Genomic DNA, 25,956 nt, shown 5'->3' with positions numbered 1-25,956 from the left:
CTTGCTCACTGTGCCACTGGAATCAAGCTCGTCTGGCTGATGAGGGGTGAAACCCCGAAACCGGTCCCAGGATGCTTGTTTCCGGTCCAGGGAGGACCTGGCCTGGCAGTTCGGGCTGGACTGTTCCCATGAGGAACAGGGTCAAGACTGATTTGCATATGGCTGGGTCCAAACTGGGGTGGCATGGTGAGCAAAAGAACGATGGATTAAACCCAGATCTGTGACTGGGGGTGAGTGTTTGCATTGTCAGCACTCCGTCCATCATCCTTTTGTGTTGCAAAATGCATTGTGTCACAACCGTTCACTGTCCTTGCACCTGAGCTTAATTAGGGCATGCACATGAGCAGTACTTTTCATTGGGTCCCTGACTTCAGTAGCACCTGCGGCCTCCATGGCCCGATCCTCAGGGGTAAAATGAGGAGATTGACTTTGTCCACTGACCGCAACATTACCAAGTGTCTTATAGCTATCCAGGGAAGAGAACACCAGGACACAAGGCTTCAAGCAGATTACCCCACATACCACAATCTCATTGCCCTAGGATACTTCCACTCATTTGTTGCTATTAATCAGGTATACTGCAGGTGTCTTCTCTAGCCTGCTTTGATTACCTCTGTGTATTCAATGATGTTCCCATGGGGGTGGGGAGCTTGTCCACACACATTTGCCCCAGCAGTGCCAGTCCCCTTCATCTAGCATTAGGTTAGCCACTTTCTGAGACACTTCTTTTTTTGAGTTTCCTCATGCATGCCGCATGCTCCCAGACAACACCCATCGGCTCTGTACACCTCTTTTGCAGCAGCTCCTCATTCACCACAAGCCTACTCCCAGGCCACGTTGGCCCACTCTGGTTACTCCTCAAGTGCTGCCATCTTGCTAGAAGGCAGCAGCCCCCAGGCTGCACCGTCTTTCTCACTTGCTAGCGGGGAAGGCTGGTCCCCCGTCTGCTCCCTCCACTCCTGCTCCGCTTAGTTGTCTCTGCCAAATCAGTCCATAGTAAACAGGATTAATGTTGATTACAGGTGGCCCACTGGAGCAGCACTGGAGTGAGTCGCACTCTATCTAGCGATTGGTCATACCTCCCCCTACTTTGCTATGCTTTATAGCTGAGTTACATAGAGATACATGGGTCAGAGTAAAACTCTCTGAAGGTTTCGTGTCACTCAAAGCTTTTTTTTTTTTTACTAGGAATGGCATTAAACAGGGGTGTTTTTTTGGCTTCATTACTTTTTTATTTGTACACCACGGGCCTATCAATTGCTTTAGCTCATGAAGAGGAATTTCCACCAAAACTGACTCAGACAACTCTCAGTTATCTTGCATATTCAGATGATCTAGTCATTTTATCGCAGACCCAGAAAAGGTCTTTAGCATTCATTGAACTACCTGAAAGAATACACTAGCACAAACAACTTCAAAGTCAACTGTTCAAAAAAATGAAATCATGTCTTTTGGTTGCATTAATCTGAAATTCAAACGATTGATAAGACCACGATAGGGCCTGTAACGTCATATCCGTACTTAGGGATCAACTTTAATAAACTAAACTGGAAACCATATATATTTAACTTGATTGCTAGAAGCTAGCCAATATGTGAAGACAAAGCAATTTGCCAGGAGATATGGAGGCGGGGCTCCAAATCCAACAATTACCGTTGCATCTACCAAGTTAATAACAGTTTTGATTTATAGTTATTTAATATGTCAACAGTTTGATGAGACCAAGTTTATAGAAACATTATATCCTTATTAAATTTAGCACCTCATTGCAGGACTTGATGTCAGCCTCACTAGTTTAAGTGTTATTAACTATAATAACTTTCCCAATTAATTCATGCAGGTCAGAAGAAATGCAGCTCAAAATAAATACTATAAAAACATAATCAGCCAGTTTAATCTGGCGATATTTTACAGCCTCAACCTTTTAGCTCTTATCAAAATATCGGCTACCAACTTTTCAAGACCCTTTGCTCATTAATAAGGAATTTTAGAAAGTGCTTATCAAACAATCTATAAAACAGTTTAATCTTCAAGGATCTAACTCAGTCACAAAATGATAAACACTGGTACTATTTGCAGTATTTTACGGCTCACATACAGAGAGACATATTCGTATACTACTATTGAAAGGAAAATACAACAGAAATAATTAAGGTTTCAATTACTTTACATCCCACTTATGGAAACTGAGACATCCTGGCTTCAAGACACTTTTAAAACCAAGACTGTGTGAAGTACAAGAATGAACCGTAAAATACATTTGCCTGCGCCCTTACTTACTGTACATCCACAAAAAATACCCTAAATCTGTATCAGAACATGCAGAATAAGAACAATAAAATAAGCTATACTGGAGGTGTTTTTTTTTTTTCAGATGTCCGACCAGATCAATAGGCTGTACAATGAAATATCTTTCTGTCACACTGTTCCCCCACACGTGTTTGAAACAAAATGGTTAATTTGATATGAACACTTAAAAATATATATTTTGCTGGACATTTCTCAGGCGATTGGTTAAGAAGCGCTTCAGCAAAATGATTCTTGATGGTAGGCTGAGCAAAATCGTTGAGGAGTTTTCCTAGCACAAGGCTGGCAAACATGAATGTTGCTGCCACTGAAAGTTGACCCAAAGGATGCTGGTTTAATAGTTTGCAGGGGTTAAACCACTGGCGGCCCTCAGCATATTGAACAGGTGCAGCACCGAGGCTGGGATTGCACAAAGCCTGATGCACGCGCGTTCAAACCTCTCAAAGAGGTTGACCTCTGCGTGCTTGTCTGGAGCATAGTTACTGAGGCTGTGGTCGGGCTGTTCCAAATAACAATGGCCTAGTAGGTTGCTGTAATTTCTCAATAAGTGGAAAACAAAGAATCAATTAAGACAGGAATCAGTGACAAGAGCAAGATTTCCTGAGGTCTGATGTGAAATATTTAAGTGAGAAGAGTGTCAGAACTCATCCACCTAAACATTCCTCTCAATGTGTCAGGCACCTGTTCCAGACATCTGTCTGTAACCTACTTGTCACTCATGCCTTAACCGTTCATGTTTGTCAGCGATGAAAGTCTGTACAACTCTGAGATGCTGGATCTGTTTTGATGAAACGGAAGATTGCACTTGTTTCTTTCTGTGAGTGAGGACAACTTGCTTTTCTATTGCTATGTTGCCCCTATTCATTAAGGAATTATAATGTGCAATGCTGTTTGCCTGGCTACCTGCTTATATTGATGCTACCCTAGCTGTTCTGGTCCTTTTAAAGAGGGATGCTTGCACAGTTTATGCTCAAGGTGTAGCTGTTAAATTATGAGGGGTGTTTCCAACTGGGTTTCCACGTCTCATATATAATACAAAGGATAATGTGAATGCCCTTGCATAAAATGTACAAGCCAGTCAGAAGATTTTTTTGGACACAGGGAAAAACTAATTGCGGGACCCTGACCCAGAGACCCTATCCAAACTGTGTGGCCTTAGGCAATTACTTTTCTACACTCCCCTTCCTTTTCAGTAACCGTCACACGTGACAGCAACTTGAAATAATTTAGTTCAGAATTTGAACTTTACAAAAATCTCTCTTGTATGAGGTTTAATAGAACATAATATTGTTCTGTGTATGACAACCATAAGGGTGCTGTATACGAGGCATAGTACATTGTATCTTGGGTCACTAATAAAACTTTCACCAGGGCGGAAGGGGGAAAGAATGCAATATCCATCCATGATCTGAATTACACAATGTCTAATCAGTAAACCTGGTTTCAATGCCAGCTCCAAGCTTCACCAAACAGGACTTGATTAAATGCACTATGTGAGTAAAATAGTAAACTCTCGAAACATGTGACCAGAGTTAAATTTTGATTTTACACTTGAAACAAGCATTTATTTTTTAAACGGAGTAGGCACTTCTGTAGAATTTTAAAAGCTTGACAAGAGGCTCCATGTCATTTAAACCTCCTTAAGCCAGTGTTGCCACTTTAGCCTCCAGACACTTGCATGCTGGGGTTTTGATCCCATAACGAAACTGTTAAGAACAAACCTACAAGTCCTACAATGCAACATGCTGTTAGCTGAAAAAAAAGATATTATCCTATGTTAAATTGCCAAAACACAGAATTACAAAATAAAACGTAGTTCGTGGCTTTTTGCATTTTTTCTTGTCGGCAATCACGTGTTAAAGGGACTTGTGGGCGAGAGAGCAGAGATAGCCGTGCAGATGCAAGCGACAGCATCTCCTGATAATGGTCTAACATTAACACTCCTTAGAATACCAGCTTGCTAAAGGGACAAGAACAATTCCAACATCACCAAATTGGTTGTGATTATAGCCACAGAAAATAAAAATAATGGCCTTTTACCCTCATCTCCACCCCATCCTCGCGGTTTTGTGTGATAATTACTTGGCCGGCTAACAACACCCCTGTGTATATGATGCATCCCGTCTCAAACAAGTGCAACACAGGCTGCCGGTGCTGCCCCGCCAGTGGGTTACACTTTAATAACTGGTCTGTGGAAATCGGTTCACTACTTCCTGGTGGTGTCACGTGAACGATCAAGTGACTCGGACACGTGAAATTTGTTTCATGACTTCCAACAACTGGCTACATCAACGCTGGTGAGGCGCTAGAGGCTGTTTTTAAACTTTCGAGGTGGCTCTTCCTACGCGAGGCTACACTGTAGCGCTTTAAAGTTGGTCTCAGCAGGGGGGGGGAGAGTTCTAGTGCCAAGTAACACAATTTTCCAAAGTGCCTACACGGAGGAAACTTCCGCCTTAAGGCGCTCTTGCCCCTCTCACCTGGTAACGGCCGGTCAGGAGCTGGCTGCGGGACGGGGTGCAGATGGGCTGCACGTAGTAGCTGCCCAGCCGGACTCCCTGGGCGGAGAGCGTGTCCAGGTGAGGGGTGTTTATCTCGGAGCCATGAAACCCCACGTCGTTCCAGCCCAGGTCGTCGGCCAGGATGAAGACGATGTGAGGCGGCTGCAGTGCCCGCGCGGCCTCGGTGAGCGGGCGCGAGGCGAGGAGCTGGAGGAGCAGCAGGAGGCAGCGGGCGGCGCGTGCCGGGGGCAGCTGGGCCACCCGCTCGGCTTCCATCGTTACAAGGGGCAGGAAGGCAGTAGGCACTGTGGTGATGAACGGCACCAGAGGCGGCAGTGAGTGCGCTTCTTTGCTGCCGCAGAATTTAACCAGGAACTGCGAGCATCGTTGCAGCAGGGCCCGCCTCCGAGCACATGAGGTGGAAGCTGGCGAGCTCTTAAACTCCTGTGCGCCCCAGCACTTGGAAGTGGAGGCGTGCAGGCCAGATAATTGGCGGGGCGAGCCTGCCCACAGGTCCGGCTTGGCTCTAAGCCCCACAGCACAGGCCAAGGCAACAAAAAGCTTTCATGCCAACAGAATTTAGGACATTACATGAATGTCTTAAATACAGTTTACCTCTGTGCTGATGTTGAATGTGACAGGAGGTGCTCTGAACCTGGACGGGTGGCCTCTTACACAAAATATTTTAAAAAATACAAATTGCATATGAGAAATACATCGTGAAACAATATGTTAACATCGTATGCAGAAATAATGAATACATTATAAATCATGTAGGCTATGGTTATGTCAGATTAAAATATTATTTTAGCACAAATAAATGATGATGATATAGTCACCAAGAGTGGCACCACCCCCACAATGCCAACACTGGTTACACAACTGCCTGTGTGCAGAAAATGTTCCAGACTCCTTACTAAGTCCAATAAACCTCTTTCTTCATGAACATTTCATCAGACATGAATAACTTGTTAAGGCTGCAAAAGTGTCCTTGTATGTTTAGCTCAGGGAGAGCTACTAGCAATAACTAGCAAAGCGAATAGGTCTTGCTTACAAGAGGCATTGGCTTTGTCAAAAGCAGTGCAGCCGCTGTGCAGCATGACCGAAAGATATACAAAAAACTTTCCTATCACTATTGAGAGGTTCCATTTTCCTGTGTGTCTATTTGCTGTCTAGCCCCTGAGATTCCAGTAGATACAGTTCTTTGGGTAAATCATTTGTACTTTTTAGATGTATTGACATTCTTGCAGCTTGACAATATCACCCAGGTTCCTGATGTTATGCTGTAGATGGATGTTAGTATCTTGGTAATGTGTTAATGTACTTTGACGTAATGTTTTAGGGGGAAACTGTTATTGGTGCTGTGACAGTCACTGGAATGGGGAAATACCCAGGATGAGAAGCCATGCAGCAGAGCAACAGGTGCTAGTTTTGTAGGACTCTATTGATAGCTTTTTCTGTAGCATGAGCCTTGCCCTGATCTTTAGTGACTTCTAGTAGAGACTGGTTGATTAAACTGCTGGTTTCAGCTTGATAGCCCGTTTTTGGGGTGGGGTGGGTAGTGCTGCACTCATTATATCTCTTGGGCCTTTCGGAATTCTTTGCAAGAGTGCGATTTGTGCATTACAAGTCTTAAAGTAGTCGTGGATCCCTGCCTAGGTGTTCAGAGACAGCTCTCGTGTATAGTATCTTCCCATGGATTTTTTGTGTACTTTATAATGCGGTATTTATCTATTTATTTTTTAAAAATGTTGCCGCCTCTATGGGCTCCCTGATTACAATGGAAGTATTTTATGACGAGAATATATGAAGATATCTTTATTCGCTGACAGGCATAGGCCCGTGAATCTAAGTAATCTCTGTTCTAGATTTTCCAACCTCCCTGGCCAATGACTTATGGAGGATAGTCTTTCCAGATGTTATGACCCTGTTGCAGTCTGTTAGAATCAACTGTATAACTTCCAGAACTACTCCTAACTTGTCTAAGATTGCTGAACAGCTGCAAAATTTGTGATGAGCAGGGCGATTTTCAGTGGTTCCTTCACTGACTCTTCTTTTGCCTTCGTTCTATTTTTTGATGAGGGCAAGGGGCATATTTGTTGGTGATTCCTGAATTACCACTGTTTTGGTGTGTGAGTTGTCAGAGTCCCAGCTTTTATAGCAAGATCTTGATTGTCAAACACGGAAAGGGTTGTAATTGGCCCAGTTTTCAGAGCCATAGTAGGAAGGACCCCAGAAAAACAAAGGCAAACTACCCCACCCCCCATGGCTATTCCCTAATTTAATACAAAAAACAATTTACATCAGAAGACTGGACACAAGAGTTGAGTTTGGGAAACACTCTTGTGTTATGCAAAGATTTGAACACTATGAATATGGAACTCCATCAGACATGTGATTATTGACATCATTCACTGTTCATGAACAACAACTAACAAATGTTAACACATTTTGAAAAGTCCACCAACTTCAAATAAAAATATAACACATGTATGTGTTTTCAAAATGAAATAGGAACATAGTTTCCATACATCGTAACAATTAAAAAATAAAAATATACATATACATTATGTCTTAAAAAGTATATAAATGTACATTTTAAAAGATACAACACATTTTTAAATGTTGTGATGCAATTCAGAATGAGTCACAAACCTGGTTTGTTTCGCAAGGGAGAATAGAATATGATGAGGTCTCACTCGTCCACCCAGAATCTATAGGTAGAACCAGCGGGTGGCCAGGAATATGATTCTTCAGAATAAAGAGGGGAAGAGTGAAGAGCAGCAGGTAGATGGAAAACTTTCTTGGTACCTCGGATTCAAGTATTGCTGCACCTGAGAAAAGAATATATAACATAATAATTGCTTTCACCTATTAGCATGCCTTCATACGAGTAGAAATTCACTGGTCTCGGAATACGCATTCTCTGCGACACTATATTGGTATATTTTTGTAAATAAGAAAACAACTACTAGTCTATCTAAATGCAGAAAGTTTCAAGCATGTAATGATGGTACTGCAAACATATTTTTATTTATTTTAATTGTTCTGTCACGTATCAGAAACAAGTATTCTACCCTGTTACCATGGGGTAAGGAAAGACTTTCTGCAAGGTTACTCGCACAGTCAAACCTTGTTACAGTTTAGGACAGAGAAGATTTTTACATGCTCGTGCACTGTATAGTGAAGGAGTTCAAATAATCCTAAAATTTTCTTCGCTGAGATGAGAGATAAGATTTAGCTGGATTATAGCAGAGACGTTTACTGAAAGACTTAAAACTGAACACACTTTGAGATTTCTAACGTAGTGAAGTAAACTTAGTCTTTTCCAAAGGATAGGTACCAGCCAAGGCAGGACTAGCAATCGAGCAGGATCCAGTCTCTAATTCCCACAGGTAGATGAAGCTCTGAATGTTTGAACTCTCACATGAAGGTACACACACTGTGCTCCTGGTGAAAGAAATGAAACCTTCTGCAGTCTTTCCTTCAGATTATAACATTCAGCTGGAATGATTGAGAAGTAAAGTCCTCACTTATCATAGCTGGGAAACAGCATTTACAATGCAGCCGCTACCACACAATATCATTACCGCGCATCCGTCGGAAGGCACAAGTCTTTACAACCCATGTCCACACAAAATTTTACCACACATATACCTTTACCATGCATGCCTTTACAATGGAAATGTAAGTATGTCTTAGGTAAGTATAAGAGGTGTGTGTGTGTGTGTGTGTATATATATATATATATATATATATATATATATATATATATATATATAGATTAGGGCAAAGGCGTTTTAGGTTGGGTAGGGGTATTTTTAGGGTTAAGGGCAGGAAAGTGTATTTGGGTGGGAATTATATTTTTAGGGTTTAGGGTGGGTAGGGTTTAGGGGTTGGAGTCAATAAGGTAAGATATATGTATGTTTATATATGTGTATATGGAGATATATACATACATATACATATATGTATGTGTGTGTGTATATATATATATATATATATATATATATATATATATATAGGCTTTATTATTACCTGCAAAATACTTACATTTGTATTGTAAAGGCATGCGTGGTAGAATTTTGCATGGTAAAGCCTTGCGTTGTAAAGACTTATGCATTGTTAAGCCAACTTCGTACAGGCATGCGTGGTATCGGCATGTGTGGTTCCATCATATATCCATCATAGCTGTCTCCCACGATAATCATGGTTACACCTTTCTTCTTGTTGTGACGTGTTCTTTCCTCCAAACAAAACAGGACACAGTCTATTCCAAACAGTTTGGGTTCATTTCTCCTGCCATTGGTGTGGTTGTAGTGTATGCTGCATCACTTTTCACATTTCCCTCCTATCCTCTGTGGGTAGAAGGCACCTGAATGTATGAATTAAGATAAGTACTGGAATGCAAGGGTCCCCTCAAACCTCTAGCAATTCCTTATATATTATGGCTATCCTCAGAGGCTGACTCCTGACAGAATGACCCAAATAAGATTTTAAGGAATGCACCAATTTTTAATAAAGTATTAAACATACAAAAATATTGAAGAATGAACAATAAAAGTAATATCCCATAACGAAACCACAAATTAGACACGCATCACATATATATGTAGAACACATCCAGCTAAAGTACACACTTGAAATTAAAGCATACCACAAAGAAAAACACCTAAAACTGGCAATAGTCTCAAACCAGTTAAAGTCAATGATGGCATTCGAGGGAACCACCCAGGAGGTTCCTCTGGGAGAAAAACAAGAAAAATAAACAAAACTACACACTGAACACTCATCACTGGGTAAGACTGATAGCACTGCTCTCCACATATCTTTGGGCTGCGTAACTTTGCTAATCGAAAAACAAAAATGCATTCATATGTTTAAAATATGTATATTTTATTTTAATGAAATATTGCCTGACAACATAGGGATCGAAAGTTTTCATGTTGTGTTTCTGTTACATTCTTTGAGTTTAAATGCATAAGACATTTTCATAGCTAATGTGCAACACCCAAGCATGATGGTCAAAACCCCCAAAATAACCAGAAAACAACCAAAGCCAATGTATGTAAAGCATAAATTAAGGGACCTGGTTTAGTGTGTATGGATGTCCTGCCTGCCTTGGACAGAATATCTGTCACGTTTGTGACTGAATACCCATTCACCAAGCCCTAATGCAGACCCTAAATTATTCCACTGTTACCAAACTGAAGTGAGAAGAAAATTATAAGCAACAAATACTGCCAGCAAAAAGCTTTTGTAACTATAGTCATTAAAGGTAAGTACATATTAAGTTATACCCCGACGTATACGTTTTTAAGGTTTGCATTTATTCAAAACAAAAGATGGTTTAAATAATATAATGGAGACATTTATACAACTGTGAATTTCCCAAGAAATAAAGGCATGGGTCGGATACAAAAGTACAAAAGAAATACAATTCCAATGTCAAGGAACTTTCTCACCCATTACTTTCATCACTAAGAATTTCCATATTGCAGAATTTGAGGATACTACTTTTCAATTAGAGCAAGAGCTTAATTTTGACTGACTGGTATACTAACCAGATAGAGACACTGCAAACAAATTAGACTAAATAGGTAGTTACACAGCAGCACAAGACAAAAAACAAGGAATAATCTTAGTAAAAAACAATCAAAATGCATTAGAGAATTTGCAAGAACATCTTATCAAACTTCTCATTTGTGAACAAGAGATTGAAGCAGCAAGCAGGAATTGGGGTGTAGGTGTAAAAGAAATTACTAGGCAGAGAGACTGGTCACAGTCTCACCTTAAATCAGCATTAGGGGGCAATCAGTATCATTCTGTTCAGTAGACATGGGACATACATGAGTGTAGTGGATGGTGCTGGCTGACCTATCTAGAAATCATACAAGCAAATAAATATTCATTCAAAATAGGTAAGGGAGATACAGGGACGTTTCCCCCTCAGATGGAACTGTCCTCATTTCACTGACGAATGAGGCAGGGAAGGTTGATTCTGTTTTGAGTACTTAATTGAACTAAAAACGGCTTGCAACCTGCATCTGCGAAAATAAGGTGTAAGTCCCTAACCTGTGCCGGGGTCGGGGGGGGGGAGGGGGGGGGGGGGTCATGTGAGTCTAGAGAGAGTAAAACTGCTTAGTCTTCCTACTACAAAATGGAAAGCAGGCAAGGCAGTCAACACGCCGAGGCTACAGGGAAGAGTATATTCTAAGAGTGCTGTATCCCCTCCTCTAAAAGAGGGATGTCTAAGACCATAGAAGATATTTGTTAGGCTGTATCTCGAAGGCCTTCTTTACGCAGGAATTGGGATACTAAGAAACACAGACTGAGGGATTCTGATTACCTCTGCTGAGCATCAGAGATACCACAGAGATTCAGGTACAGAAGAGGGGGTTAAAAAAGGGTGTACTGCTAGAAAGCACTTGTTTGAAATAACCTGTTATTTATTTCTTCCTGATTCTGCAATCATTGCAATCATCAAAAATGGTACTACGATCCATGGGACACAAAACGTCACTAATGTTAAAAGCGGATGTACGTGGCCTGTGAAAAAAAACATGACTTGTAGGAGAACAATTTTGAGAATCCATTTAATCTAACCCCAGAGCCCACGTTCCTCATTCGAAGGACGGCACTGTTATTTCCTGATTATGTATGTGGTCCAATTTTAGTACCCCCTTGAATTCTCATGCTTGCAATTATTCTTATATTTGTTTATTCTCGCTGCGAATAATTTCCACTTCTACACTGATGTGAAAGTAAACTTTAGGATGACATTTTCTGCTTGCAGTTTCTAAGCATGTCATGGCAACCATTCAACACTGATGACTCTCCTTCTCATCTTATCATTTTAATACACTCTCCTGTGAAAGGACCTAACCAGTGTGTTAGATACACTGATTTTTCATCCCTTCTATGCATTGTATTTCCACTATCCTTATCCTGTGTTTGACCTTATTCTATGTACCTAGTTGTTCCTCTTTAAGGCAAAAGAGTCGCCATGTATACAGCAAATCTGACTGTAACATTGGATTATTAGTTGAGGGGGTGAAAGCCCTACCCAATAAACACAATCCTTCTCAGGGTGAACCACAAAAGTTATTAAATTAACCTGTGCCTAACCCTCTGGTAATTTGGCACAAAAGCAGTCGGGATTAACTGACACGCAATGTGTAGAGCAGCACTCAAATAGTAAGAAATTGAAACCACAACATAAAAAAAACAACCCAATTTGGGAAAATAGAGTAAACTATAATAAATAAAATGACACCAAAATGACTAAAATCCAATGAGTAGAACCGGAGATGTGAGTTTTAAATTTTTTAGGTGAAAATAGTGCCAAGAAGCAACAACCATAATGCAAAGTCAATTGGTTTTGCCTGCGAGAGAACTATTGACTTTGCAAATGTCTTTCAGCCGTGTTGTACAGCACCGTGTGGTAGAGACTTGGAGTTGGGTAGAGTGGCTTGGAATGGGGTGGCATAGAGTGGATTGGCATAGAGTAGAGTGGCTAAAGTGATGAGGCTAGAGTAGAGTAGCACTGTGGAGTGGGGTAAATTGGCACTGTGTGAAGTGGCACAGAGTGGTACAGTATAAAGTGGCAGGCAATAGAGTGCAGTGGCATGGAATAGAGTGGTGCAGAATAAAGTGCAGTGGTGTTGAGTGGTGCAGAGTAGAGTGTAGTGGCATAGCGGAGAGTGATGCAGGGTAGAATGGTACTGAGTGCAGTGGTGCAGAGTAGAGGCATAGAGTGCAGTGGTGTAGAGTGGCAGAGTAGTGCAGAGTAGAGTGGCGTTCAGTGAGGTAGAGTAGAGTGGTGTAGACTGGAGTGGCATAGAATGCAGTGGTATAGAGTAGAGTGCTGCGGTAGGATAGTGGGAGGGAAAAGAAGCAACGTGAAAGGAGGATGGATGTGAGAGAATAGAATCTACATGGACGGGGATTTGGGAGACAGACTGAAAACACAAGTACTCACTTGGAGTGCTTGAACACAAAGAAAAAAGTAGCTAAAAAAACAGGAGCTGGGAAAGGATTCAAGGACTTGGTCCATGCTCCATGGGAGGACCAAACACAAGAAGAGGACAGAATGCCTGCATGCTGTGACAAATAGGTATTCCTAGTTTTTTTTGCCCTGAGCGGCACCCTGAGGGCAGCAATTTTTCCAATTCAAACTTATAACTTTTGAATCCTTCCTAAAACACTTGGGGAATCGATAACTTTGCCCAAAAGATTTCTGGACTGGACTTAGAATAGCAAATAATCCTACTGGAATATTTAGGGGAAAATGTTTTCTCCCCAAATATTCTAGGACTGTAGTTAAAATAATAAATTTAACCTACCAGTGTCCGCCACGCCCATTGCTGCCTGAGGGCACAGTTCAGGCCAAGAAACAACTGAACTGACAAACAGGGATGAAAGAAATAAGAGACATACTGAAGTTAACGAATAGTGAACTATGGGCGAGCTGTAAGCTCACCATATGTAAACAACATCTCCCGCAGAGAGAGCACGGTCTAGGCGAAACCTAAAAAGCACGACTTGTGATTATCTGGTCATGCTAGACTAGGGAAAAGTCACAAGTTCAGGCCCACCGCAATGGAGTGTCATGTGGTTCCTATTTTGGTAATAAGACTGCATGTTTTAGGGCAACAGCACCACCGAGTGTGAGTGACTGAGTCGGTCTCACACCGTCTGGAAGCTGTAAGCCTAAATCCTGGCTAGCCCAGAGTGCTTTACCCAACCCTAGAAAGGTTCTGTGATTTGTGGCAACCTAAACCTGACATTCTTACTCCTCAGGAAAGTCGTGGTCAACAGATCAATACCCCTTTCACTCAATTATTCATAGAATCGCACATGTCAAGGCAGAATACAAGATACAAAATGGATTTAATTTAATTTATTGAAGCAATTGCATCCTATTATAAAAATCATGAGCTGGGGTAATTAGGCATATGAAACATAAAACAGTGATCATCATTACAATTAGTTTGAGGAAGATAAACAACCCCACCATCTTTGCATGATCCTAAAAGTCTGGAGATTACTACCTACACTCTATGTCTAAAACCTAGAGCATAACAGTAGTAACCCTTCTGCCTGTCCCGATCTAAGGGAGGGACCCCAACCCCATACCTGAAGAGGCTGGCAAGGGTCTGCCTGTTGTCTGGATGGCAATCCTTTCGGGTATCTAAAGAGTCAGCAACAGGATCACCGAAGCTATCAATGGAATGATGTGCGCCCCAGGATGTCCATGACTGGAATGCCCACTTTAGGCCTATGTGGTGTGTTGGACCTGGCCCTTTTTTCAAGGTATCCCCAAACCTTTTGCCTTTCTCCTCCTGTTTTCATGACCCTTTTTTGTTGGCTTTAGGACTCTAGTGACTTTATCACTACTGATCAGTCCAAAAAAGGGCATGTGCTCTCTCCTTTAAACTTGGTATGATTGTCTGACACCTGTTTGGCACATTTAATTTACCTATAAGTCCCTTGTACAGTGGTATCCCAAATACCCAGAGCCTGTAAATTAAATGCTACTAGGGGGCCAGAAGCGCAACTTGCGCCACCCACAGAAATAGCCTTTCATACCTGTCCTAGGCCTGCCACTGCAAGGTCTGTGTGCCCAGTTTACTGCCACATTGACTTGGCATTTAGAGTTACTTGCCAAGCCTGGAATTCCCCTTTTACTACATGTAGGCCACCGTTAAGGTAGGCCCTAGGTAGTCTAATGGGCAGGGTACTGTGTAGCTAAAAGGTAGGACACGTGCCTTCTTTGTGGGGCATGTCCTGGTAGTGGGAAACAACCTATTTGGTTTCTCACTGTTGTGAGTACTGTCGCTCCCATAGGTTTGCATTAGGAATTCTCTTATATATGTCTAAGTGGTAATTTCTGATCAATGAGGAGTAGCATGGACATGTTTGATATGTTTTGAACGGTAGTGAAAAATCCTGCTTATTGATGTGGGTGAATTTTTTATTACTATTGTGGAAATGCCTCTTTTAGAAAGTGAACGTTTCACTGTTCTTGACTCTTGTGCCTGACTCCAGTCCACATCTGGGGTAGAGTGACAGCTGGGCTTTGTGCATACTTTCCAGACAGCCATCACACAGGGAGGGTGAAGGTGTAACAGGATTACATTTGCATACTGAGTGGTTTTCCTGGACTGGGAGAGTGGGAGGTGGGGCACTCTTACATTTGTATAGGCTGTTTTCTGCCCTCACACAAAGGGCTTGTTTACCCCCTCCTGTTGTCTGGTGCCAGGGCTGGGGCTAAAAGGGGGTGTTGTGCACTTCAAAAGTTCCTTTAAAGTGCCCCCCTAGATCAAGGACATTTTGAGTATTCGTACAGGGGCTGTAGCCCCATGTTTTTAGACACTGCATGGACTTGAAACCAGATGCTGCTGGAAGGAACTGTTATGCCAGGAGGAACCACTATTACGACCAACCTGCTTGACGTGCTGACCTGTGACCTGCTGGGTCACAGAAGCGACTGTCCCTTCATCCCAAGGAGCCTGGTGTGCTGGCCTGCTGCTGTTCTTTTGTTCCTCTGTGCCACAGTGATCTCCCAAGGGTCAGCATCACATTTCTGAGGCCCAAGTGCTGCCCCTGCCCTGGCAACCGTAGTGCTTGGTGAGCAAGATATCCTGGACTGGAGGACCTCATTGCTGTCTCCAGCAGCACATTTAGAGTGCGACTGTCACTTCATCCCAAGGAGCCTGATGTGCTAGCCTGCTGCTGTTCTTCTGTTCCTGTGTGCCCCAGTGATCTCCCAGGGGCCAGCATCACATTTCCGAGGCTCTTGTGCTGCCCCTGGCCTGGCAACCATAGCGCTTGGTGAGCACGATATCCTGGACTTGAGCACCTCATTGCTGTCTCCCGCAGCCCATTTGGAGTGCTTTGTTGAGTCCGGGGGTGCAGCTGTTTTGAGAGTGGGTAGTGTAAGATGAGTGCTACCCTCATGTGCCATGACCTGCAGAGTGGGCACGGTGACCCTGTGAGGCCCCCACCGGTGAGGAGTGGCCAGGGAGGAAGAAGGAGTACGGTGCTGGCTGCACAGGCCCCCACCTCTGACATTGGAGCTCCCAGATCAGCTGCACACCCCTCAGCTGTTTTTGAGACCGTGACTCGGGGAGGTGTTTGGACCCTACCCCTCCCCCCCCTGCATATTGGCAGAGTGATGAGCTTTGTGTCAGCGTGCCCCTGGAGCCCGGAGGCTCACCTCAAAAGTATTGCATTTTTCCTAGTGGGGGAGACTGGGCGGAAATTGCAGCACTTCCCCATTCTGAACATTGGGAGCCTAGCAGGGTCTCGCCACCGGAGTGAGGAGTGCGTGGGGGCCCCCTCCTCTTCATGTGACAATCCTTGAGGGAAACTGCTATGGCTCAGTGGATGGGACGATAGAGAATCTTCAAAAAAGGACCTGTTCCGGCTGAGCATCTCTGTGGCCTTATTCTCCAGAGTAGGCACGCAGCTGCATCTGCACCCCACGGAACTCACCACATTACCTAATATGGGTGGGCAAAGGGCCCAGTAACGAGGGCTAGGGGATGACTTACCATATAATTTAGAATGAAAGTGCAGGAGCACTGTCTCTCCTGGTGAACCTGTAGGCTCTAATATGTATATGGTGATTTTTTGATGAATGCTGGATAGTCTGCATTTCACAATGATATGTTGTGCCTTACTGTTTCCCTGAAGTGACCATATTTACTGTAGTAAGTGTGCAGGTAGTCCAGTAACCTACAGATGGTGTTCATATTTACCGCCTATCATAGAATAGAGCTGCAGGTGCACTGGATCTATGTGTTTGTGATGGTAATTTGTATCTAACTGATAATATGTGAAGACCAATGGGGTGATTGTTGTACTCCAGGGATGATTTGTGATCCATGTGTTCTCTCGCCCTCGGTGTTTATACTGTCTTTTACATGTCGTTTTTACCTTGTTAGGGTAACAAGAATATTCTCAGGCTCCGCCTTGCGTACACAGGGAGGGTCTGTTTTTATGATATGTGCAATGAGGAATAGTTCTTTTATATGCACTATGATGTGACAATTGCCTAGTTGGCAAAGTAGTTATTATTCTATGATTTATATGTAATACAGTTTATTTTCATACAGTTTTGTGTGGTTTTTTTTTCTTGGTGTATTTATTGTGTCACAGGTGTGTGTGTGTGTGTTGTGTAAACGCTTTACACATTGCCTCTGGGATAAGCCTGACTGCTCTGGCCAAGCTACCAAAGGGGTGAGCAGGGGTTATCTTTGGTGTGTAGCTCCCTTACCCTGACTAGAGTGGTGGGTTCTGCGCCTGGCTTAGGTGCATTCCCTAGGCATCCAGAAACCCAATTTCTAACATGCAGTTTATATAATAAATCTTGCAGTGTTCTAAGAACAGATGTGACATACTATTGTGTTTAGGAACTGGGGTCTGAACTCCTGAACTTTGGAGTGGTAACAAGAGTTAGAATTTCATGTACTGAACATGAAAGCTTTGAACAGGGCACAAAGTGGAATGTGTACAAAGAGCTGATAAAATGTGCAGTACGAACAACTATGTCATGTCAGAATACAGCAGCTGATTAAAATATAAAAACAACTAGCTGAAGGCTGGCTGTGCTAAAAGGTATGAAATGAATACAAATGTGTCTATGTGTAAAAGGCTCAGGCTATGGCCCGAATGCTAAAATAAGGGTTTCCATCCCCGGCACTAAGGAGCACCCACAATACCCTCCCCTTGCTGGTAAAGGCTTGTAGGGTCCAGGGTAAAGACTAATAAAAATATAAAACAACTACCTTAAAAGCATGTGTAATATAAAATATATGCATTAAAGAGATAAAATGTCCATGGCGAGAAGCAGACCAGGCCAAAGCATAAGGCCGAATTAAATCAAGTCAATTTGTGAAAAAGGTGCCAATTAAGAACCATTGGAATTCCACATGTGGTCATCAAACACATCAGTGGAGACAGAATCCAGAATAGACCATATTTGGGCAGATGATAAAACCACCAAAACCTTGTTCAAAAGATGGAAGAAGCACATGTTATCTGTTGTCTCAGCCACAGATGTTGGGGCACCAGGAGCCACTAGATCCACAAAGGATGGCTAATAGAAGGTGTCACGTAGCAACCGCATTGTAATGGAACCACTCCGGCACTGAACCCTCATTGAGAAAATCATCAGATTAATGTCCACAGAAAGCACATGTCACAAAGCAAGACACACTTTCAGTGCATGTTTGAAAGGGCACCATAAGCAAGAGAAGACAGGCTGCACACAGCAGAAAACTGGTTGAAATGACAACGACCAGTTCTTGTCAAGTTCCTCCAAAAGTATTGCTCCAAAATACTGCATCATGCATTCACGACACAGTTGGGCTTGTGGGAGCTTCATAACTCCTCTTATTTGGAATGGGGCAACTATTGTGAATTAAAAATAGCAACAGCAAAATACTGTCAATTAATGACAAAACAGTCAGGAAGCCTCCAAAAACACTCACAACAGTGAGTGAATGGCTGAAGGTTTAACTGCAAACACAGTCTAGAAGGTGCTGACAAATCCAGATCCTATAGCCATAAAAAAAGTGTACAATACCAGCAGTGTTAGATGCGAATGACCAATTCACCAAAGTGTCTTGGAAAGTTTGTATTTAAAAGGGACTGTGTTTCTGCGGATGACCTTGCTAAGTCATGTGTTTTACGGGCAGATGTGAGCACCACATGTTTTTGAAACAAAAGTGCTTTTAGTCTGCTCAGCTTATCGAAATCGACATTATAAATAGTAATGTGAGGCCACAAACTTGCTACCTTCTTGTCGCTGTGCAAGCATTTGAAATCAAAGGGCAACTACCACACCTCATGGATGTAACTCTATCCTAACTGCTCAAACCTGCCAACAGGAGAGTGTTTAAAAAATGAAGTGAATTGAAATGTTGATATTGGCAGGACATCACCATGTGTATTAACCACACTGATGATGGTGTTTTGGCTACAGTAAAAGGCAACTTTTCCAATTTCTCAATAAACAGCATAGTGTAAGTAGCTTCCTTCTTAGCCATTATCTGTTGTTTACATGTGAGGTTAAATTCAGCAAATAACTCCTTAGAGTCAACATGTTTTCTGGGCATACAACCAGATTTCAGAACTTGCAAAGTCCAACTCAACTGCCTAATGGACCTAAGCTGGCTTTGTCCTTGGTCTAAAATGACACATCATTTGGAATAATGTCAATAGTAGCGGACACAACGTTGTTTAATATATATAAATGTGAGTGGACAATGTGTTCATACCATTATCGACAATGGCCAAAGCTTTCTCTAAATTGTCCATATCTGTTTGCCTTAAGTGTGCAGCAGCTTCCATTTGAGACAGCTTTCAAATGTCATTATGTATTGCATATAAGAATATAAGAATCTTTTAGAGCACAGTTTTCTGGGACCTAAAAAGAAATCTTGCAAGTCAATGTGTTCAGAAAGGTGATAAAGGTGTTCTTTTATAGGTGTTACTGTGGAGGATTGCAACCATTGTTGACATAATTTGCCCATTCTGTGTGGTGTCAATACCCGAGTACTGTGAAATGACACAGCGAGGGTCCAGTATGCTCAATCTAAAACCCTTTGTCAATGGAATACTGAGCACATTAATTTCCTTTACTTTTGCTAACCCAACACAAGCTGTTTGCTGGACAGTCTCTTTTAGAAAAATAATTTGCAACAGAATTAAACCTGCTCTAGATAAATCGCCGTGCCTTGAATCTACCAATCTTTTGTTCCCCAAACACTTTTTAAATCAATTGACTTTTTTCAATAGTCATAACCTTTTATGGCCAACTGGGAGACAAAAGAATCTGAATAAATTAATTTAGTGTCTGTTAGCAGTATTTTTCTTTCTTTCTAATTTGGAAATTTGAAATAATAGGACTTAGCATTTTAAAAATTAAGGCCAGAATAGTAAGTGCATTTCTCTACATATGTTTTGGAACTTCCCACTGGTGGAGTCGGACAATGTTCCCATTGTGTGTAATGGAAAACTACTCTTGGAGTAGTAGCTCAATGTAAATAATTAGTCTCCATAATGATGGTAACAGAACATTTCCCAATAATGTGCGGTATTCATATATACATCTTTCAAACACAGTATAATATAAAACCTCAGAAAGCATAGAATCAACTGTTTTTACATCTCAGTCATCAGAAAAAAAACCAGGCGTAATAATGTAATTCATCGAAATTTAGAAAAAATATGCAATTTGAATCCTTTTAATCCTTTCAGTAGGACAAAATATATCAAAAGGTACTTTATCCCAAACAATTCCATCAGGAACTGGAACAGCAGAAATGTTCACAAGGACTATGTGTGAGGACACGTAAAGGCTTTGAAACCTCATCCACCAGTTTAACAGCAGAACGTTCAGGACGATAATGACCACGTACCAGCAAAAAGAAGATGATAAACACAATCCATTGAAGAAAGGCAATCACTGTCAATATGATCCACAGATAGTGCCATGGGCGAATCAAATACATTTGTTTAAGCTAGTTAAAAAAACTTATCTATCCCATGCACTGGTGCAAAAGCTAGTGCTGAAAAATCTGAAGAAAAAAATCATCAATATGGCAAAATACCCAGGAGCAGTCTGTGCAAAAACTGGAGCTGGTGCTAGTGGAAGAAAACTGGTAGGTGTATCCAAAAGTAGTTCATCATCAATGATTCCATTTGTTTGTGTTGCACTCGAAAATTGCAGAATAATATTTTGGACATTTTTTGTTGATGCAGCGATGACAGGAATCAACAAAAGTTAATTCTCCGCGCCCCGCCCCTCCCCCATCCCCAGGAAAACAATTTCAGCATTGTTTGATGTGTGAAGTGGTATTTCCTGTATGGTGGTGAAAGTGGCAAGGGAACTACCCAGGAATCCTCGTGGTCTAATGTGTAGGATCGGCCACATGATGTAATCTGACGTGGTCAATGAAGACAAATCACTTGTCTTTGGAACCCGGCAGTGGCAGTAGGATGACATTTCTGGTACCAAGAATTCCAAGATCCAGTCCCAGTGCCTGGTAGGATGGGCCAAACTCCTTCTTCACAGGTATCTTTTCTCAAACTAGACCCCCAACTTTTGGAATTCAGCCTGTAGGTTTTGTTAAATTCCTCATCCCGAAAGTGGCGATATGTGTTGATGAACTCTCATTGCAGAACTGCTGTAATTCCTACAAGATAGTGACACATTCATTTATGTGAAAAGGTGTTTCTGCTGCCACTGTGCCAGGACCATCACGATCTAGGAGGATGCTGAACAGAACCTCATCGGGTGTACAACCTCCTAAAGACCGTCTAGGCAGATTACGTAATGTTCTCTGGACTCCATACAAGTGATGGATCCAAATACAACCGGAACATAGTACCCTAGCTGATAAGGATTTTTTAAAGTCCCGGGTTTTATCTTTCCATTACTGAATTTCCCTTAGGGTGGTAGGGTGAAGAGAGATGCACCGCAACACCCATCATCCTCATGGCGCCCCGGTATGCCCTAGAGGTAAAAGAAAGGCCCAGTGGAATGCTGCAACTGCTTATGTACTGATGAAGCCTTGAAGATCTTTAATAACAGTTTGAGCATCAACCAATCATTAGGGCCACACCCATAGGAATTTAGAGCAAGAATCTACAGCAGGTAGAATGTATTTGTATGCACCGTCTGAATTTAAGAGACCGCAATGGTCCAGGTACACACACTGCATAGGCTTATTTCATATTTAGAGGGGTGTCCGTGGTGGGCGTTTGTGACATTTGCCAACAATTTAAAGGTTCCACCATCAGCTTTGTCTGCTTGTATAGACCAAACCACCAATAACGTTTCTGTAGTAGAGAGATGGTAACCGCCACACCAGCACAGGCAGAAGCAACACCCTCATGTGCTGCTTTATTCAGATCTAGCCTACGATCTTGGTTGGGTATTGCACGATCACCCACCCATGGTATTGTAACAAAGGCAATGTTTTGGGCACTTAAATTGTAGGAATATTTGGTAGGGTATGCTTTTGGTAAGGGCTTGCTAGCAGCTAAGGCATTCACAGCAGCCAAGATGTCATCATCCACCCTCGTATGAGAATGAGTTATTGCAGCAACAAATGCCATAGCAACTGCAGATTTGGACGCTTCATCGGCCAACGAGTTTCCTACAAAGTGTATTTCAACACATTGGTGGCCCAATGTATTTATTACATAAGCCCATGGCTTTGAGACCTGCCACCTTCCCCCACAAGAATTTGTGTTTTATGGTGTTTCCATTTGAATCTCTGAACCATTAAGGTGCCAGTAGTTTGTGTTTGTTAAAAGGAATTGAGACAATAATACGAATCACAGACGATAAGCATAGGAAGTTCAGGATCCATGTGTTCCATTGCCAAAATCAATGCTTTAAGCTCTGCAGGTTGTGCTGTGCAATCCCCTAGGGACTGTGTGTAAGTATGTTGAGAGCGTTCCGACAAACTATGGTGGCCAATCTTTTTCTGCCAGTAGAATGTCATAGCTTAGTATTAATCTTTCCCAAAAGATTACTTTAATTGCGTGCTTAATGTCCCCCTCAATTAGAATTTATAATTTGTATACCCCATCGGGTGGGGCGACACACCTATCTGGGGTTTCAACTTCATGGTAGTCATGAGTTGCTGTCACCTCCAGAAGCTCTTGAAGATTCTGGTGAACTATTATGACCTCTGACGCGCTGTCTTCAGTAACATTCTCAATATTTGTGGCCTACTTAGCCAAAAGTGCCGCAACATTCCTCTTTTTAAATTGTGGTTTATGTTGTGGAAGTTTTTCTTTCGTTTTTATCATGGCGTTTGAGGAGCATTGTTAGTCCTTTTTCAGTTTTACATACTTGTTTTGGCACTCTGACCGGCCACCTCTCTCTGTCCGTTTGTTTGATGAGTGCTGAAAGGTACAAGAAGGGCATGTATCAGTATACTGATATGTCAGGAGGTTTCAAATTGTCGCGATTTCTCAGATTCTATTGCTTTTCTGAGGTCTCTGAATGCAGAGATTCTTCTCTTTGTTTTATTTTATCTTTATTATTCTTTTGTTTATCCTAGTGTTTTTTAGAACCCTTCTGTAATTGCTTGGTATTGAACCTTACTAGGATTACCTTGAAGCTGTGGCTTACTTGGTCTGGCCGCCAGACAATACTGACCTATATTTGCATAGGTTTTGGCAATAATCTTTGGCTGCTCGTGTTCCTGATCTTGTTAAGGAACGTCTCAGAGCCACTGACGTACTGCCAATGCTGCTGCTTGTCCTTTAATATTACTTAGAATTGAGCAGACTGCTGAGAAGTTGCCCATTAATTTCATCCCCAAATCTAGGGCAGGGCCTGCTCCGTGTTCATTTTGTATTTGTTTGAACAGTTCTGGAAGATTTGCAAGCATCGGTGTACCATGCATGGTAGTATAAATTATAGCAAATACTGTGCCTCAAGGGGCATGGTCATCTATGGAAGGAACCATTCCAAATGGTAGGCACATTGTGAGAATTCTATGTTTATCTTGTGGTCCCATATGGTGAGACCCTGCTTCCAGCTGATTTGTTTTTTGTACTATCTAAAATGGAATTTCATCACGTTTGGTGGGAGGCTTACCCAGTATTGAATAAACAGTTGCTGGGTTTATCCCGGGTGTAGCCAATTGTGGAGCAGCTGGAGCAGCCCTTGCTTGGGCAGTGTTTAATCTTTTGTATCATGAATTGTATTAAGCATCTGTATATTCTAACTAAATTATTATATAGTGGGCGCAGGTCTGCTGCCTATTGTATGCAGGGAAATGGTATATATGTAGTCAATTCTAGACATGTAGGTCCATCATCACTTAGGGTACCTAGTCTAACGTGTGGAAGTGTGCCTTGAAGCCAATTATGATGTTCTTGATACGTTAAGTAGTATTTTTAGATATGTGTAAGCTCTGTATTGTGCAGGTGGGTTTGCTACAGTATATGTATAAAAAGTGTGTGAATTTGAATCTGTTGCAGGAAAGGTGACCCAGGAATAAAACATTTCTGTTTGGTATATATGTGCCTCTACCACAGCGTAACATCTCCACCCTCATTAGCAAGCCCAATGGCAAGTAAATGTTGCATGAGAGGTTGTCTTTTATTTACTGAAATGACCACTGGTTGTGCCATATTTAAAGGGTAAAACTTAGGGATAGAAATAGAAATACCAAATGCGGTATCCTTTCAAGGTTCAAACTTGTACAACCTAAAGACTAAGGCAGGTACTGCTTGTTCAGCTGAGGAGGATTTTTCCCTAATACCACAGACATCTGCAGGTGATTATGGTACCTTTGGCATGCGAGAGAAAGTTACTCAGGAGATCTGTTAAATTTGTACCTGCTCAACGTTGGTAGCACCATGTTGTGCAGTTCCTATTTTGGTAATAAAGTTGTGTGTTTTAGGGCGGCAGCATCATTAAGTATGGGTGACTAAGTCATAAGCTGTTGGCTTAACTTTTGGCTAGCCCACAGTGCCTCACCCCACCCTATAATAGAAAGGTGATTTGTGGCAACCTAAACCTAACACTCTGACTCCTCAGGAAAGTTGTGGTGAACAGATCATACCCTTTTTGCTGAGTTACTCAGAGATTCGCACATGCCAAGGCAGAATACGAGATGCAAAATGGATTTCAATGCATTTATTGAAGCAATTACATCCTATTATAAAAAGCATGAACTGTGATAATTAGGCAGATGAAACATAAAACAGTGATCATCATTACAATTAGTGTGAAAAAGATAAACAACCTTAGCATCTTTGTATGATCCCAAAAGTCTAGAGATTCCTACCCACACCCTATGTCTAAAATCTGAGAGCATAGCAGTGGTAACCTTCTGCCTGTCACGATTTAAGGGAGGGACCCCGACCCCATTCCTGAAGAGGCTGACAAGGGTCTGCCTGTTGTCTGGATGGTAATCCTCTTGGGTAGCTGAACAGTCAGTGCCAGGATCAGCAAAGCTGTCAATGGAATGATGTGCACCCCAGGACGCCTGTGATTGGAATGCCCTCTGCCCCCTTTAGGCCCATGTGGTGTTTACATAATAAATCCAGCAGTGTTCTAAGAACAGGCCTGATGCACTTATGTGTCTAGGAACTGGGAACTGACTCCTGAGCTCCTTGAGTGGCAATGCAAGTTAGAATATCATGTACCGCCTTGAACAGGGCACAAAGTGAAAGGTGTACAAAGGGCTGATAAAATGTGTAGCACGAACAACTATGTCTTCTCAGAATATAGCTGCTGATTACAATATAAAACCAACAAGCTAAAAGGTTGGCTGTGCTAAAAAATATGAAATGAATAAAAAACTTGTCTACGCGTAAAAGGCACAGGCTATGGGCCTAATGGTAAAATAAGGGTGTCCAACCCAGGCACTAAAGAGAACCCACGACAGAAGTGCAGGTCATATTCAGGGGCCAGGTCAGTCCTGCAAAAGGGTTACCTTCTCAAGTCTGAAAGGGTGCCGTTCGTGTGGCGGGGGCCACGAGGATAAGGCTGTCGGTGTAAGGAGCAGTTCGAGTGTTGGGGACAGACGCTGCTGTAGTGCAAACAGGCTGTCATCACTAGGGCTTTGCGTTGGTTGATCGTTGCGACCATCACTGTTGGCGCCAAGTGCAGGTTTCATGTTGCCCGTTGGCGTGGACAAGAGCAGGCCCAACTGGTGCTCTGTGGTGGCGGTCATCATGGGCAGTCAATATTCAGCACGAAGAGGTCACTTTGTGGTTGCAAGGTGCCCTCAACTTTTTCTTTAGAATGAGTTCTTACTGATACCAGTCAAGGGTGCAGGACCTGTGAGGCACCTCTTGGGGATCATGACTCACACCAGCAGAGGCCAGCAGGAGGGCTTAAGCAGATTCAGTTGGTGCTGTTCAGCTCTGCAGTCGCAGGAAGGCCTCTGAAAACGTAATCTCACAGAGGTCCAGGAGTGTTCTGATGAGACGTTCTGAAGGTCTCACTTGTGTACTTGGTGCACGCCTTTGTGTGGAGGGATTCCCTGACCTACCTCCACAATTGGTTTAGGTCAGTTCTATCCATTCTCGGGTCCCTGGCTCCAAACTGTCTAGGGTGACAAGGGCAAACCTGATGTCAGGTTCCTTTGTGCTGCAGGCAGGA

The 25,956-nt window shown here is 42.4% G+C and overlaps 1 protein-coding gene and 1 long non-coding RNA gene across 2 annotated transcripts in view; one reads left to right on the top strand and one right to left on the bottom strand.

The window, feature by feature from the left end:
- The window catches only part of ARSB (arylsulfatase B), a 311,266-nt gene extending 305,992 nt beyond the window's left edge, over positions 1–5,274 (bottom strand). Inside the window, exon 1 of the mRNA XM_069223318.1 lies at positions 4,785–5,274. Coding sequence (XP_069079419.1) covers positions 4,785–5,081 — 297 coding nt within the window. The 5' untranslated portion in view covers positions 5,082–5,274. The remainder of the gene's footprint in view (positions 1–4,784) is intronic.
- LOC138284491 (uncharacterized) overlaps positions 4,577–25,956 on the top strand; it is a 192,779-nt gene continuing 171,399 nt past the window's right edge. Inside the window, exon 1 of the long non-coding RNA XR_011201403.1 lies at positions 4,577–4,604. This is a non-coding gene — a long non-coding RNA (uncharacterized lncRNA). The remainder of the gene's footprint in view (positions 4,605–25,956) is intronic.

The sequence above is a fragment of the Pleurodeles waltl genome, chromosome 1_1 (assembly GCF_031143425.1).
Source record: "Pleurodeles waltl isolate 20211129_DDA chromosome 1_1, aPleWal1.hap1.20221129, whole genome shotgun sequence".
NCBI classification, from domain to species: domain Eukaryota; kingdom Metazoa; phylum Chordata; class Amphibia; order Caudata; family Salamandridae; genus Pleurodeles; species Pleurodeles waltl.
This window is presented reverse-complemented; position numbering and strand designations above follow the sequence as displayed.